Consider the following 15,631-nt stretch of genomic DNA (forward strand, 5'->3'; position numbering starts at 1 on the left):
ACTAAGACACGATTTAATACACCCTATACTCTTCTCTTTTTGAAGATAATCCAGATAAGAAGAGGGGATTATTGGAACCGGGGAATAGTTGTTTTTGCCATTGTTATTTGTTTTTTTCTATTCTTTCACCTTGAGTAAGGTCGCGACGATACCCATCATCGGCCCCACTTCCCAACACCGTTCAACCCACATCAAAAACGACGAGAGGCCTTGCGCTTCTCTTTTCGGCCGTTTCAAAACGTCATTCCGTATCCACGCCGATTACTTCTATCGAAATCTTCCACCTACCTTTACTCGGATCTTTCATTTAACGGCCCGCGATAACGATCACTCGACGACGCTGATATAACAATACGATACAATAAAATACCCCTCCCGACTTCGCGACCCAACTTTGCCTGCTCCCCTTTCCTTCATCATGGATACCAATATGGAGGACGTAGGCCGAGTTCCTACTGAACTGGCACCATTACCTCCCTCAGAGCCTACTACCATTCCCACTCTCGACGGTTGGATCGAAAGCTTGATGAACTGCAAGCAGCTTGCTGAATCCGATGTCCAGAGACTCTGCGAGAAGGTAAAATCATGCATCACTTGCCTGTTGCTTACAACTCCTTTGTATCTATTGTTTGTTATGGTTACGATACTGACGCCTTGTCGTCTCTAGGCCAGGGAAGTTTTGCAGGATGAATCCAACGTCCAGCCGGTGGTATGCCGCCCTTGTTTCTTTGTCGCCATCGCGTCTACTAACTTCGACCTAGAAATGTCCGGTAACGGTCTGTGGTGATATCCACGGTCAATTCCACGATTTGATGGAGTTATTCAAGATTGGTGGTCCTAACCCTGATACCAACTACCTATTTATGGGTATGTACTATCTGAACCTACTATGATACAATGAGGCACATGGTGGCTAATCTTCGAGCTAGGTGACTACGTTGATCGAGGATACTACTCCGTCGAGACGGTGACTCTGCTCGTCGCCTTGAAGATTCGATACCCCCAGCGCATCACTATCCTACGCGGTAACCACGAATCCCGCCAGATTACCCAAGTGTACGGCTTCTACGACGAGTGCTTGCGCAAGTACGGCAATGCCAACGTTTGGAAGTTTTTTACCGACCTTTTCGACTACCTCCCCCTCACCGCTCTCATCGACAACCAGATCTTCTGTCTCCACGGTGGTCTATCGCCGAGTATTGATACCCTTGATAACATCAGAGCCCTAGATCGGATCCAAGAAGTCCCCCATGAAGGTCCCATGTGCGACCTGTTATGGTCAGACCCCGACGACCGATGCGGTTGGGGTATCAGCCCACGCGGTGCGGGTTATACCTTCGGACAGGATATCTCGGAAGCGTTCAACCATAACAATGGTCTAACTTTGATCGCGCGAGCTCATCAATTGGTCATGGAAGGATATAACTGGTCGCAAGATAGAAACGTTGTTACCATCTTCTCTGGTGAGTTTCTTATTATCAACTCCCCAACATTCGTCTTAAAAGAGCAACTGGCTAACTATTCCTAGCACCAAACTACTGCTACAGATGTGGTAACCAGGCGGCTATCATGGAGATTGATGAGCACTTGAAGTACACCTTGTAAGTCGGCCCCAATGAAAAATATAGTTGCTCACATGGCGCTTGTATTTTTAGTACATATGCTTACAATATTTCACAGCCTACAATTCGATCCATGCCCGCGGGCTGGTGAGCCGATGGTTTCCCGACGTAAGTACCCTATTCTCGAGCCGTTATTTCCGTTTCGCATATATGCCTTGTGGCACTTCGATTTGCGCGTTGATGACATCAGTGCTAACCGTCTTGACAGGCACACCCGACTACTTCCTGTAAGCTTCCACCAATAATCTTGGTGCCGCGCCTTGAAGCAGATGCGTGGATTCAAGGTTTTAGGGTCTCCGGGAGTTACGTTGAGCCTAGATCGCCATACCCCTGCTATTACCGAAAGTCAGAATGCGATCTATAGACATGGCCACACCAAATAGCAGACACTACAAAGTCACATAATGGAACCCGTCGACGGTCTTGTGTTAGGCCGGTACCGATGGGGGTTGGTTCTGGTCTAAAAAGGAGTCCGACGCGGGACGAATTTATTTATTTGTCCCTCGCCATGATGTTATAGGTGGTGCCGATTGTCTCTTGGTGAGAGAGGCATGATTTTGAGCAACTTAATGGAAAGTAGATGCCCAAGCATTAGATTTGATACGAGTGAAAAGAAAGAGAAAGAAAAGATACCTTAGCTTCGATTTCGATGGTGAAGTCGTTTAATCTCTGTATTTGGTGCATCTTGTGATTCGTGAATGGATATAATTGGATATAATTGGAAAATATCATGAGATTGTTACAACCGATTCCCAAGTGGGAACCAAGCTTTTCATCCCATGAAATTTAGTCGTTCTCATAAACAGTATCACGATATAACGAAAAGATACTAGCTAGGTATAATTACTAAAAAAATCGCGATATCGAGTGGTATACACACACTTCGCCCCTTATTTTTTCTTCCCAAGGCACCTGCCCCTAATTCATAGCAGGCCAGCTAGCTACCCCATATCTCCTACATTGTTCTTGCCCTTGCCGACCGCTGACTAAAAGCGTAATTACTATCGTTCCTGCTGTTTTCATGATCACTTCCACCGTCGCTTTTACTTCTATTACCACCTCCGTCGTCATTGCTACCACCGACGCCGCCGCCACTGCCATTACTATCGTTGCTACTCCTACTATTCCGGCTCACTTTATCGCTCCTGCCTTCGTCGCTATGACTCCGATTACTCCGACCTCCCCTCGTACTTCCGCCCCCGTTTTTGAACAGTCGGAAACTTGCATCTAGAAGGCCTGCATCTCCACTCCCAGTTCCAATTCCAATTCCATGGCCACCTCTACCACCGAGTCCAATTACACCCTGCGACATGCTCCTCCTAAAGCCCCAATTATCCAATGCCCAAGGTGCAAGCAAAGTAGTGCTCAGAAGTTCTAGGTCTAAATCAAGATCCGGCAGAATCGGTGGTCCGAGATGGGCTTGTGCGGGTTCCGTTGGATTAGGATGGGAAGGCGTACTTTGCTGCGCATGTGAGAAAAAATGCGGACGTAGACTGCGGTTGCAGTCCGGTCCGTATACGTCGGCTTCGCTGTTTATACGCATACGCATCATTAGTGCTGTACGTCGGCTTCGGCTTGTGCGCTTTTGTTGCGGTTTCGTGGTTGGTGGGGGTGTCGGGGTGGTGCTGGGACTCGTGGGTGATTTTTCATCGATGTTGGCGTTGGGGTCCGAGAGCCCGGAGTCAGGACGTTGTGGTGGTGAGGGGGTCGGGGTTGGGGCTTGGTGCGGTGGGAGTTGGCGGTGGACTTTCTTCCGATTGAGACTACTGCTTGTCGTTGGGCTGTTGTTCACGGCTGTGTTGGATGAGTCGGTGTTGTGATTGGAATCGTAACCTGTGTTGAGATGCTGCTGCGATGTTGATGGTGAGATTAATTGTGGATGAGGCGAAGGAGTTGGCGGAATCGAAGCCGTTCCTGCGCCCGGAGGTGGGATTGGGGAAGACCCGGAGGGCTGCCGCATCATGGTTAAGGGTTTACTGGTGCCCATCATCGGTAACTTGCTCACTAGGTTGCACCTTGAGTTGGTGGCTGACATTGGCGTTTGCGGTACGATAGGCGAGTAGTCGCCTGGTCCCTTTGCGCCGTCAGGTACAACGAATCGTCGATCGAAGCGTGCTAGCAGGTATGCTGTTGATACGATGAGATCCGTCACGAAGTTGAAACCATAATAGCATGCGCGGCTATGGAACCACGCTGGATCTGAACCTGGGCGCCCGTCGAAGTTGACACCCACCCGAAAGGCAGCTCCCAGGGTCGCTACGAGCGATGCGAATGTTAGAAGCCCAACTTTCGCGCGCCATCGCCCAGCGCCAAACTTCTCAACTCGCCGTTGCCGTCGTTGGAAGTTCCACCATCGCGCCCATCCGGTCCGTCGTGGATACGGTGATTCTGAAGACGAAGAAGATGATACAGACGGCGTTGCCCCCACGGCGGCAGCTATAGCGACAACGGGAACGGGAAGGAAGGCAAGACAAGCCAGGTACGTCCCCGCAAAGAGTTGAACGGCACGATCAGAGCGACGAGCACGCGGATTAAGCGTGAAGAAGCCATGTACCGTGGCCGCTATAGCCATAATAAGACAACACAAAACACAAGCTATAAGGAACCAAACGACGTAGCAAGTGCCGCGGTGCCAGCCGAGGCGGGGATGATACGCCCGCAGAATCCTCTGAGCGAAAAAGAGGTTTATTATGAAAATGAGGACGGAACCACACTGCGTCATGACGCTAGCAGCGATAACGGCGTTCACGGTTTTTGGATACGATGCCCAGACCATGCGGGCGGCAAGTGAAACGCCGCGGAGAATGCATAGGACGAAGAGCATCCCTGAGAATATGAATTTGAGGTTCCGTTGCTTGTTGACCCGTAGTATGGCCATGTGTGCTGCAGCCGAAAGGAGAAATAATAAGAGTAAGATCGCAGCGATTGGGTCGTCGACTGAGGGAGACGGCTCGCCACCTACAATAGCCATTGTTGATGGGTAGGGCGGGCCTTTCGGCTTGGCTGTCTGGTAAGCCAATTTAGCGTAACTATTACGGAAATGACGATGATCATGACCGCTTACCTGAGGCCCGCTCACTTTAGGAGCCGGCGATGTCCAGTTGCCCGACATGACTGCGCCGTTCTCAAAATTGTTCCAATTGAGAATCTTTTGGGCCACAGCCCAACGTGGTAAGTACTTTCAGTATTACTCGCCTATACCTAACAACCACTTGATAGATATATCATAGGTGTTATATTCGTATCGTATAGTGGTATCGGCACATCATGGCGAGAATGTAAAGATAAGAAACAGTGAATTGACTGACATTCAAAAAGATTTGAAGAAAATGCGAGACACGCGTACGCCATATCAAGTATGACGACCTTATATCACTCGTTTTCATCCCCTCCACGCACGAATCCTTACACTTCTCATCCATAATAAAAACCTAGACCAGGTACAATATGCGCCGCAGCATGTTGGCTCAATAGCGTTTAGATCTAGAGTCTATCGTGTCTGCAATGGATCTCTTAGCAAATAGGGGTACCGGGTCTGCGTACAAACGTATGCCGATCTAACCAGCCAACCAATAACGGTCTATCCAGTAAGAGTTAAAACTCCCGATGAGAGGATAGAGTTCCCATCCCAAACGTGCGTTGTGCGTGTCTGGTCCAGGTGGGAGGAACACGAAACGGACAAGATCGAATGGTCATAGAATCGGCTCCTCGTAATTCGATACCCACGGTACGGATAATTCTGCAACTTAATCTAGCCATATCACTACTACGCCGCCCAACACGCCCGAGTTCGCGTACATATATGACCGCATAGCCCCTATTGCGCGAGCGTATCCTGCGATTGTACTAGATGATCTGAAAGCTCAAATGACGACAATGATTGTGTATGACTAAATCTAGGAATATTATTCCTTCGGACCCGAATTATCGGCCGTGGAAGCCATCCATATTAAGCCCATAGCAGAAACATGAGAACATATGATCAGCAACATTAAACTTCGTGAACAGATATTAGATCATCATCCTATTGTATAATTAGTCAGCAATCACCAAACCTGAAGCACTAATACTTCAGAACAGTAACATTTTAAGAATATCAACTCTGTTCATAACGGGGATGAATCTCAAACACGCTATTCAGAATTAAGCTTATAAGGCTACATATATGTAGTTATTTAATACCTGGATCATGCCCTAGTAACCAATACCGGCTCAATTATACTTGGGAAGGTCACTTGGGCCGTACGTTTCTAGCTTGTCTGTATCATAAGTATCTCATTTCCCCTGGCTTAAGTCATCTTAATGGTCTTTCCACAATCACTAAAGGAGGGCACCCCTGGAACGAAAATATATGAGGCTACTTCCCCTATTGAGCATGGCTTGCAGCTTAGGGTTAGGGTTGGGGTTAGCTTACCCCTGTGTTACCATATCGCAGATGTTACTGTATCAATAACAATGAAGAGTTTTATCGGCAACATCGAGATGTATCGTCGATAGAACATAAGTTTCAGACACCACATGAGTATATTATAGTTATAGCTATTTACATACTCGAGGATCGAACTACTCTTGATTCCCGTATAACTACGTTCGTTTCAATAACGACGCGTATTAACCAACCTATAACTTCCATCAGAAGTTCTTATAATACATTTAAGGTCATAATATACTGAGCCCTGGTTTCTTCACTGATAATAGTTAAGCTAGGATGCGGAAGTATACGATATGCACAAAGAGGCCTAGAACACACTATAGTACCAATTTAACTAGGGAGCCAAAGTTGTCATACTCCCATAGGGCACTGTTAATTTCGAATTTTTAGTTACCTAGCGCAATACAATTTATGTGCATTATTAATTCACCTCAGAAGTAACAAATTTGTTGCGCTCTCATTCGAAAGCTACAAATTGATATTCATGGGGTAGGACCTGGTGTTAGGGTTAGGGTTCTTATGTAATAATTCTAATACTTGTTGATGTATGAGATGAACTACAGTATATATCAGACAAAGTAGTGAAAACAACGACAGAGATCAGTATAAAAGACAAATTCATGTCTGTTCAAATTGTCCATCTAGACTATACAGTACCTTCGTAACAAGTTACAAACCCATCCCCTTAAATATAGCGACAATAGGCCTCCGTGATACACTTATCTTTGTTTAATGAGACAACTGCTTTGGCGCGGTAAGACCTGAATCGGATCGCAAGCCTTGTTCTGTCTTCCTCATATATCTCAAAGGACCTATGACAAGACAGACTCTAGGGGAACAAGACAAGCTCCAAGTGGTCAAAACTAGGCGAAAAGATATAAGGGAAACTAGAAAAGCATTTATGATGAGTCGTCAGCAGGACTAGTTTCTATAAAGTCCTAAGACAGAAAATACATGGCTTCTCCAGCGAACAGAATATAAGGCTCTCCCGACCACTTGATACGTCCCTATTACGAATAAACAAAACGTGGAACCATGGACTAGCAATGGGGTTATGCTATTTCATTATATAACGCTACTAGAAGGGGTATTGAGAATGCATTTATGGAATGGCAATTTTGCCAGTAGCATCAAGTAGGTGTACTACCCGCAACATTATCCTTAAGAATCATTTATATAGCCATCCCTTCCAAAAAAACCGGTTCCCCTCTAGCTTCCCTCTCATCCCTCCACTTTCCAAAACAGCAATATCTCAAATACCAGTAGTTTAGCTGTAAAGAGCAGAACATTATGAGAGGCATTGGGAGACCCCTTACCGCCGTATGGAACCGCTCATTTCCGGCATGAGGACAAAGAGGCTATTTGTGCGTGTATACGATGGTTCCACAGCAACAGAGTTGTTTACTCCCCCCTCCATGGTTGGCCAACCCTTAGGCAGGTCCGCCACCAGTAGATCTCTGGCAGGGGTCTTTGCCCCAGCTTATAGCTGCGCTACGAAGTAGCTCGAGTTGACGAGCTGTGACAATATCGTTGATTTCAGGCGTGGTAAGCCCTGCTCGAAGCTCGCGGATTTGCTGCCACGCGGTAGCAGCCTGTGCTCGATAAGAGCTAAATCGAATCTCTAATTCAATTATATCGACCTCATTATCAAACTCTGAAATTACTTCGTCCAAGACGTATTGGAATCTCGTCTTAAAGATAGGTTCTAGAAATTCCATCGAGACTACTTCGGAAGGCCCCTTAATTCGAATTACTCGAGAACAGTCCTTCCAGGGCTGTCCTCGGGTTCTAATTCGGTTCCACATTGCACGGACGAAGCGCCCGGCGATAGGGATTTGACGTTTCTGGGACGCCTCAAGGTAGCCTCGCGCGCCTTCGTGTTCCCAGAAAACAACCTTGGCTGCTACCGTTGGCCACATTCCCTTAGGGGGGTTGAGGTGAACGAAAAAGATCTTGCCGAAGCCTCGGATCGACTTTAAGAGGTCTTTGGCTGAGCAGTCGGCTGGCAGGTTGTAGACGAAGAGCGAAGTGGTCTCACTTTCGGGGATATCTTGATCTCGATTCATTGGGTTGTTGCGATCCCCTTCATAATTTTCGAACTGATTAGCCCTCTGAGAGCGCCAGACGAATAGGGGTGGCAAATTGGGAGGTGGGAGAAACCAGGTCTCCAGAATGTCGTCGTGGCCACGAATGTACTCTTTACGAGCCAGTGCCATGTTAAATATTGTCTAGGAAGCCCTGTATAGATGGTAAAAAGGCGAATTCAAAACCTGCTGGCTAGCACGGTGACAAGAGTAACAGAGATGAGATATTGAAATAAACCCGGAAACAGGACGAAATTCACGGTAGACAATGGGTTTGGATTTAACGGCGAATATGGTGGGGGCTATGAAGTCCCTAAAAGGTGGTGTTGGATATTGGCCCGTATGACAATGGTTGGATCCCTATATTGGAGTGATGGGTCTTGATGTTTTAGAGTGTAGTAAAGATCGGATTGCTATGCGGAGAAGAAGGTGGGATTTAATTTTAGGAAGATGATATGTTTTAGAAGGGAACGAATAATCTTTTAGAAAAGGTCAGGGACAGATTTGCTCTCGCTGCGAGGTGGGTTGCTAGGAAACTGTCTCGTAGTTGCCTCAGGTTCCAATATCCCGCAGTGTTTAGGCACTCATAGATACAGGCAGATACCTAGCCAAAAATACAATATGGGTTATCTGACCTACGCGGAGTTTTGCTCGTCGTTAGTCGTATTCGCCCGTATATCATCTATACGTAACAAAACACACGATCTCCAACAAGTTGAGCGGGTGCTCGTGCAATGCGTCTATTGCCCTCTGATGGCCTAGGAGTATTTGTCTGTTTCATCAAAGAGTGCCTGCTTCCCTTTTATGTTTAGAGTAGCAATGATAAATAAGTATCTAGTGAAGCCTTGTAGATGCCGAGATAAGTGTGTATGAGAAATGGGGTTACTTGGATTCCTGCCCGGAGTTTGAATCTTGAAGCCTGATTTTTCTTTGAATATGCCAACTGATGCACTGTAATATGTCTTCATGCGTATATTATTTGTGATACAACTATATACCACCCTAACTCCTAATTATAACACAAATACATACTATACTGAGAGTCAATTGTAAAATAGGGCAAGAATAGGACTCTCTGTTATAATAGTGGTCAGTACAACATAGCTTAAATATTGAAACGGGGCAGGAATTGGCTTGCTATGGAACCCATTGCCAACTTACGACCCTTTCGAGAGGTTTCTCGTCTGTTTATATTTTACTTGTTCCTGATAGTTCTCGGAAAACACCCTGAGCTACCTAGTTAGTTATTAGAGGTATAACCCGGTATAAAGAATATTAGACTAGTTTCCAATCCTGTTGTATTCTTATGTAGTGAAATCAGAATGTGATATGTGATATAACTAGAAGATGCGAATTCCATTAGGAAAGAAGCCAATGATTAAGTAGCTTCTATGAGACGCCATTTATATAAATGATCGGCATCACGAACGACAAAGCAAGCTGATATCGTAGTTAGGTGTCACTAAGAGTATGTTTAGGATTCTTTGTATGTCTTGATATAATAGAAGAATAGATATAGAAGCTTCTTGAAGGCACAAGGCATTTCTTCGACTGGAATTGTGGTGATATCAATAGATTACCCTTAAGTACCTAAGAATAGGGGTAGATGACTAAGGTTGTCCTCCCCCCTTTTAAAGTAAATACTTGGGTACATTGGAAGCCACGTTTGACGCTTGGACCACGTTACCGAGTCTTACATCGAAAGTAAGGCTTAGTGCAGTGGCTGACGGTAGGTAGATGACGACACCCGTAAGATTTGATACCCAGGTACCCCTGTCCTACGCTAGCGAGATATTGATTAGAAGCTTCCCTATCTCCCTATCCAAAGCAGGGTCAGCGGTTCATTTAGCAGGAAAGAGAAAAAAACTAAGCTAAGCTCCAGCCTCCTGACGCACGTAAAAATCCACGACACGCAACCACCATAAACATTTTGCTTTCATCCACTCATCTATTCGTATCGCCCGGCAACAGAATACGTCTGCCTAAAGGAACCATTTCGCGCAATCCCCCATCGCGATCCCACGTATAACTTCATCTTTTCCGTTACCATTCCCTTATAAACCGCAACACGCTTCGCGATTCTTTTCTCGAACACAGTAGATCTGTTACTCGAATAATTCCCATCGAATTTATCGTAAATAGCTATCTAATCGAATCGCAAAGATGGATTTCTCCGACTCATTGTACGCATTAAGCCAGATCAGCTTCCTTCTAAATGAATTGTGTTTTGAAGAAAGATGGAATAGCTAACAAACCTCTTCCCCTGATATAGCCGAATCGTCAACCTTGCCGTGGGCATCATCATGATACTCGGTGGTATATCGCAATTCTTCCTAGGCTTATTGTACGTTACCGACTTCTTCCTCTTTCTATCTATGCCGCATCATCAAACCTGCGCCAACTGTTTATCACAATATCGTTGGCAAAAGATGCGCTCCGTCGAGAACCAAACCCTATAACCAACCAACCTACCTCTCTAACTCATCTCATCACATCGCTAATCTATACCTCTCTATACAGTCCCTCAATCATCATCGGCATCTACGTAATCGTCTTCGGTCTCTCCATCTCCCTCCTCGAATTCCAAATCCCCGCCCAAGTATCGCGCTACGCCTCCTTCCTCTTCTCCTTCATCGGGCGCGGAGTATTCTACGTATTCGTCGGCACCATCCTCCTCAACAACGGCGTAATCCGCATCATCGCCGGTACTGTAGTCGCCGCCGTCGGTCTAGCCTACATCGCTCTTGAATTCGTGCCCTCCGTCGAGCCCCCCGCCAACATGCGCGATGCCGAGCAAGTTGGTTGGGGCGCCGAGCAGGTATAAAAGCCGATGCGCGACTACACCCCATTGGTGGATCTCTTGGAATGGCGGTAAATGGATTTCCAGACGATACCTTGTTATGCCTTCAGCTATCGTAAAGAGAGGAAGAGCTCGTTTCGACTCGATAAACTGCTACTTTGTCTACCTACACCTTCCTAACTACTAGGAAGATTACCACCCGCCGGGCATGATTTAGCATTCTTATGAGGAGGCAAAAAGTAGGTTTTTATCTTGGTCGGAGCTGAGCGCATGCAATTGGAGGCTCTAAAAAATGAAATTATTTTGAATCTTGGGAGCGGCGGTTGTATATGTACGAATAAACGCATGGGGAATGGGGATGGATTCTACCTTGTACAACCAAGTTGGCGTGTTACGACTGGGATATCTACTGGTAGATGAAATGGTCTAAAAGACGAGATACTTGATAGAAAGTTGTTCTTCCCACGAACTTGCGTATTCATGAGACGATATGTGATTTTTTACGCTTAAACATGAGCTTGAGCTTAATATTATGTTGGGCGAATTCTCTTAACAATATCATGGACCTGTGAGTCCGATTATAAATAGATGGGTGGTTCATAATAAATATTACTACCGACTTCTGGCCTTGATGCAAGCGCCCACCACTGAAAACCTGTCTTTTTGATCCCGTTCACACTCCCCTTTCCCAATACCGCTCTATGATATATGAAAAACCGGTTGAAAATTCAGCTTCCTGGACGACCCCTATGCCATGAGAAACTTGCAGCCATGCATCATACCAGTGCCTCCCTGGTCCCCGCATAGATTTTGCGGATTCGCGTACGCCAAGCATATGCCATACGATTTTTGGATAAAAATGAGAAAAACGAAATAGAAGCCCTAGGTGAAAAGAAATCTACTTGCTGGCGCCCCGAAGCCTTTGGCTCTCTTCCTTTCGTATCATCGCCGTATTTTCGTATTAACTCCGATAACCCCGTCATTATTTTGGTCATAAGGTAAAGAAAATCGCATATGAGGATGATAATTACTTCTGTAACGCAGCCATCTCACGCTCCTTGGCTGCTAGTAATTGGCGCATTCGTTCCGTCTCCTCTTGAAGCGCTGCTAGTCGACCAGCTTTCGTCCTTTCGTCCTCTACAGTGCTCTCTCTGGAACGAATACTTGGTAATATATTTGACGCTGTCAATTGTGGGCTAGGACTCGGTGCTGACATGAGTGTAGTCGCTGGGGATCGAAGCTGTAAAGACTCGGGAGCTTTATCCATCGGGCGGAAATTTGCACTTGAATCGAGCGCTGGATTGAGAAGTAATTTTATCGATGATAATCTCTTTGAATTATCGTACCCTAGTTCACTTGAAGCATACTCCGATTCGGTTCCTGAGAAGGAGCGTTTTCTTGATGGTGAGAGGAATGAGGCAGGAGATAGCGACGATTGTCGATCGCTGAGAGATGGGATGGACGTTATCGGCGCTAATCGATTGTCGTCGGTAAGGGAATCTTGAATTTCGGTGTGTTGCGGAGCGTTGGTAGTATGGTATGCCATGAGATCGGTAGATATCGGCGCTGGGCCCGAACTAGATCGGGTCGGGTCGGGAAGTAGTGTGAGAGGGTAATCGGCTTTTCGTCGTAACCCGAGATTAATGGATCCATCTTCATTTACGCTGCCACGCTCCATGTCGGGCTCGGCATATGGACTCTGTTGTTCGATCGAATCGACTGCCATCCCATCTTCCGCACCACTATCTCCTTGATTCGCTGGTATTACACGTTTCCTCCTCTTGATGATGGACTTCTTCATAGTTACTGGTCGGTGGACTCCGTGAAGTTTGTAGTACAACCCTATAAACGTTTAGCTGGCGTCTCACAAAATTTAGTTATACACGTACCACATGCGTTGCAGATGGTGTGCCCGGACTCATCGCGACGCCATAGCGGAGTTATTGTAGTACCACAATTTTGGCAAGCTATAACCACCGTTGTATTCAGAGAAGATCCTTGTTGCGCATTTATATCGATCGGGGCTGGTCCATCATCTGCAGGGGTCGACTGCTCATTACTAGACGCTCGATTTTGGTTTTGAAGTTGAGCACTTTTCGCTACCCGGTTGTTGTATGCCGGACAACCACTACATCCTTCTGCACCGCCGGTACCATTACATCGTCCTCCACCTGGACATGATCCATTGGGCATCTGATCTGCTGCGACATAAGTGGCACCTGGAATATTTGCCGGGTTACTTTGAGAACAAGATCCGGCAGAAGTCCTCTCGGGTGTTCTTTTCGGTGTAGTAGAGACCGTTGATGGCGGCCGTTTTAGATTCGTTGGGCGGGATGAATTCCGCGCCTTAAGATACAGTCCACATGCATTGCATATGGTAGCGCCCTGAGGCGAACGCCGCCATAGTGGTGTTCTCGTAGTACTACAATTGCTGCGATAGAATTAGGACTAGTTGAATGTCTCACTTGGTAATTAGTTTACTCACCTGCATACCTGACCGCTTTGATTAGGCGTCGAAGTAGGTTTTGTCGTCGCCCAGTTCTCTTGATGGGTCGTGTCGAATGGAGAAGGGCTCTTAGAATTAATCCTTTCGGACCCTTGTATGGACGGGCTAGGTACATCCGAGAAATCACTTTGACTCTGGGCTGCTGGACTTCTCGAACCCACGGAAGAAGCGATTTGAATGGGCATTGTCTCGGATAGTTGAGTACTTTCTCTGGAGACGACGGGGCGTGTAGGGAGCGCGGTTCTGGATGCGTTCATTTCTGACATGGCAAACTTCGCATATGGATACGAAGCGACTTCCATCACCACCTTTGTTGTCAAATCTTCTAAGAGTTGACCGAGTTGTAGAAACTCCGGTATTCGTTGGGTAGATCCCCCTTTGTATTTTATGATAACATGTGGCTTTGTATTAGAATATAATAAGGGTGACTCTTCTTCAGAAAGGTGGCTGATGGAATGCCGATATTCGATGCAATATCTATCCGGTGTTCGAGATATTGGCGGCTCAACAATAAAGCCGGTTGTGGGTCAATCGACAGTGCCGGACCAAAGAACCGTGGGCAGTGCTACTAAGATTTGTATTGTTGATTGCTCGAAATGCTTATTAATTGGAGTGGTGACGAATATTGGGCTGTGCAAGATCTATGTCGTTTTCTCCAAACTGATTGCGCATGAATGGTGAGTGAACAAGAAGGAAGATTAGTCGGAACCAAGATGAAGAATATCGATCCGACGATAATCGACTATGAAGTCAGGTGGCTAGTGACGGGACTATGGAGTTATCTGGGACGCAAGGGGCGAACGTCCCTAGGTTCGAGGCTTATGTGGATTCCTCGTAGACCCGGAGCAGACAGGCGGAGTGAGGATGTTAGGCTTAGAAGGGTGGAGTGATAAAGGGTTGACCTTTTTTGTGAGTTGGTTTGGTGATTGGAATATACCTTACGCTATGGCATACCCGGATCACGAGGATAAAGTCCCGTATGTGCAAATGTACGGTACGGGGTTACTACTGCAGGAGTAGTTCTGTATGTAGGTTTGGAGAGGTATGTATAGGCAGGTTAGGTATCTGTAGCGCAGTGCAGTGCAGTAGGGCAGTAGGGTAGAGCAAGCATGCGTCACCCTATCCTCCGTTTCTGTCAGGTTAGGTACTCAAGTCTTCCCACTCGGGACTATAATATAGACAGACCCCAACTCCGCCACGTCGGGATTGATCCGTGGAGATAAGATCGGAGGAATCAGAGGACAGGCGGCGTCATTAGATTTAGGGTGGGAGGGAACGTAAGAAAAAAGGGGGTTGTGGGAAAGACGAGGCTCAGTCCGAGGTGAGTCTCGGAGATTCGAGGAGGGATAATAATCTGATCTGACGGAGGTTTTGATGGATGAAATTGGGAATGCCACATGGAAGGGGGTGACTGGGAAAGTCAAAGTCAGCAGTGCAGTTACCAGTGCCGTAGTGCTGTAGTGCTGCAGCGCTGCAATAGGTACTTCCTGCCACTGTGCCATTACCTGGCTTCTAAAGGTTAGGACGTGCATTGTGGGCAAGTGGGCTGAGCCGACAGCGAGTCTGGGTCTGGGCTTTTTTACTTACTACATGTAGATAGTGGTACACACAACCTCCACCCGCTTGATTCTCTCCGCCATCTTACAAGTACCTAGAACATAGGGTGAATAGTGGTAGCAAAGGCAGTTCTTTCCCCATAGGACTAGCGCCTAGCTAGGTTTGTGCTGGCATAAACTAGCGCGGACTAACTAGTATGGACTAAACATGGATCTGTCACTTCTCAAAAAGATAATGGACTCCGTTCCCGAGCGTCGGCCTGCTGGTTGAATGAGAATCCAGTGGATTATTATTAAATCGCATCTGATTGGCTGTGCTGTAGATTGAATTTGGTAATACGACAAGACCGGACAGTTCTTTTTGTAATCTCCAACCAACGATTGGCTGATGGGTACTGGCCGCCTCGGAAAGCGGTCTGTTCAATTCGACATCGACATGATCAATTTCGTATGGATGTATGCAGCACCATCATCCAGTTAAGGTGTTACCTATCTACAATTCTGATATCAGTCTTGATATATAATTCTGACATGGTTGGACCCGTAAACTTTTCATCCCCAAAGTCGCACTACATAGGTACATGTACTGCGTGATATTCGCAACATATCACACTGTATCATGTATGTAATT

At 46.5% G+C, this 15,631-nt stretch overlaps 5 protein-coding genes across 5 annotated transcripts; 2 read left to right on the forward strand and 3 right to left on the reverse strand.

Annotated features, from left to right (window-relative positions):
• Positions 1-418: 418 nt before the first annotated feature.
• F4822DRAFT_444883 (Metallo-dependent phosphatase) lies at positions 419-2,215 on the forward strand (the record flags this gene model as incomplete). Its single annotated transcript, XM_051463298.1, has 7 exons — positions 419-577; positions 668-709; positions 762-867; positions 930-1,463; positions 1,529-1,601; positions 1,681-1,730; positions 1,831-2,215. 7 exons carry the CDS (start codon positions 419-421, stop codon positions 1,851-1,853), a joined length of 987 nt encoding a protein of 328 aa, XP_051312270.1. The 3' UTR covers positions 1,854-2,215.
• F4822DRAFT_318294 (uncharacterized protein) lies at positions 2,053-4,932 on the reverse strand. The gene has a single exon (XM_051455420.1). The coding sequence runs from the start codon at positions 4,732-4,734 to the stop codon at positions 2,578-2,580; it is 2,157 nt and encodes a 718-aa protein (XP_051312271.1). The 5' UTR covers positions 4,735-4,932; the 3' UTR covers positions 2,053-2,577.
• A 2,552-nt stretch (positions 4,933-7,484) lies between these two features.
• On the reverse strand, positions 7,485-8,270 carry F4822DRAFT_431370 (uncharacterized protein; the record flags this gene model as incomplete). The annotated part of the gene is made up of 1 exon (XM_051461466.1): positions 7,485-8,270. One exon carries the CDS (start codon positions 8,268-8,270, stop codon positions 7,485-7,487), a length of 786 nt encoding a protein of 261 aa, XP_051312272.1.
• Positions 8,271-10,182: 1,912 nt separating this feature from the next.
• F4822DRAFT_318337 (COPI associated) lies at positions 10,183-11,038 on the forward strand. The gene is made up of 3 exons (XM_051455421.1): positions 10,183-10,321; positions 10,411-10,482; positions 10,659-11,038. Exons 1-3 carry the CDS (start codon positions 10,302-10,304, stop codon positions 10,960-10,962), a joined length of 396 nt encoding a protein of 131 aa, XP_051312273.1. The 5' UTR covers positions 10,183-10,301; the 3' UTR covers positions 10,963-11,038.
• An 831-nt stretch (positions 11,039-11,869) lies between these two features.
• F4822DRAFT_318402 (uncharacterized protein) lies at positions 11,870-13,932 on the reverse strand. Its single transcript, XM_051455422.1, has 3 exons — positions 13,424-13,932; positions 12,828-13,369; positions 11,870-12,780 (listed from the first exon to the last, which is right to left on the reverse strand). Exons 1-3 carry the CDS (start codon positions 13,744-13,746, stop codon positions 11,966-11,968), a joined length of 1,680 nt encoding a protein of 559 aa, XP_051312274.1. The 5' UTR covers positions 13,747-13,932; the 3' UTR covers positions 11,870-11,965.
• Positions 13,933-15,631: the final 1,699 nt, after the last annotated feature.

This window comes from Hypoxylon trugodes (genome assembly GCF_022578975.1).
Source record: "Hypoxylon trugodes strain CBS 135444 unplaced genomic scaffold F4822scaffold_7, whole genome shotgun sequence".
NCBI lineage: Eukaryota > Fungi > Ascomycota > Sordariomycetes > Xylariales > Hypoxylaceae > Hypoxylon > Hypoxylon trugodes.

Bases quoted from the DNA above. Each gene is read 5' to 3' on its own strand.
- F4822DRAFT_318337 (XM_051455421.1), top strand. From the start codon at position 10,302: ATGGATTTCTCCGACTCATT. The intron at 10,322-10,410 runs GTACGCATTAAG...CCCCTGATATAG, and splicing joins ATGGATTTCTCCGACTCATT to CCGAATCGTCAACCTTGCCG. The intron at 10,483-10,658 runs GTACGTTACCGA...CTCTCTATACAG, and splicing joins CAATTCTTCCTAGGCTTATT to TCCCTCAATCATCATCGGCA.
- F4822DRAFT_318402 (XM_051455422.1), bottom strand. From the start codon at position 13,746: ATGGAAGTCGCTTCGTATCCATATGCGAAGTTTGCCATGTCAGAAATG. The intron at 13,370-13,423 runs GTGAGTAAACTA...ATTCTATCGCAG, and splicing joins CAAAGCGGTCAGGTATGCAG to CAATTGTAGTACTACGAGAA. The intron at 12,781-12,827 runs GTACGTGTATAA...AAACGTTTATAG, and splicing joins CACCATCTGCAACGCATGTG to GGTTGTACTACAAACTTCAC.
- F4822DRAFT_318294 (XM_051455420.1), bottom strand. From the start codon at position 4,734: ATGTCGGGCAACTGGACATCGCCGGCTCCTAAAGTGAGCGGGCCTCAG.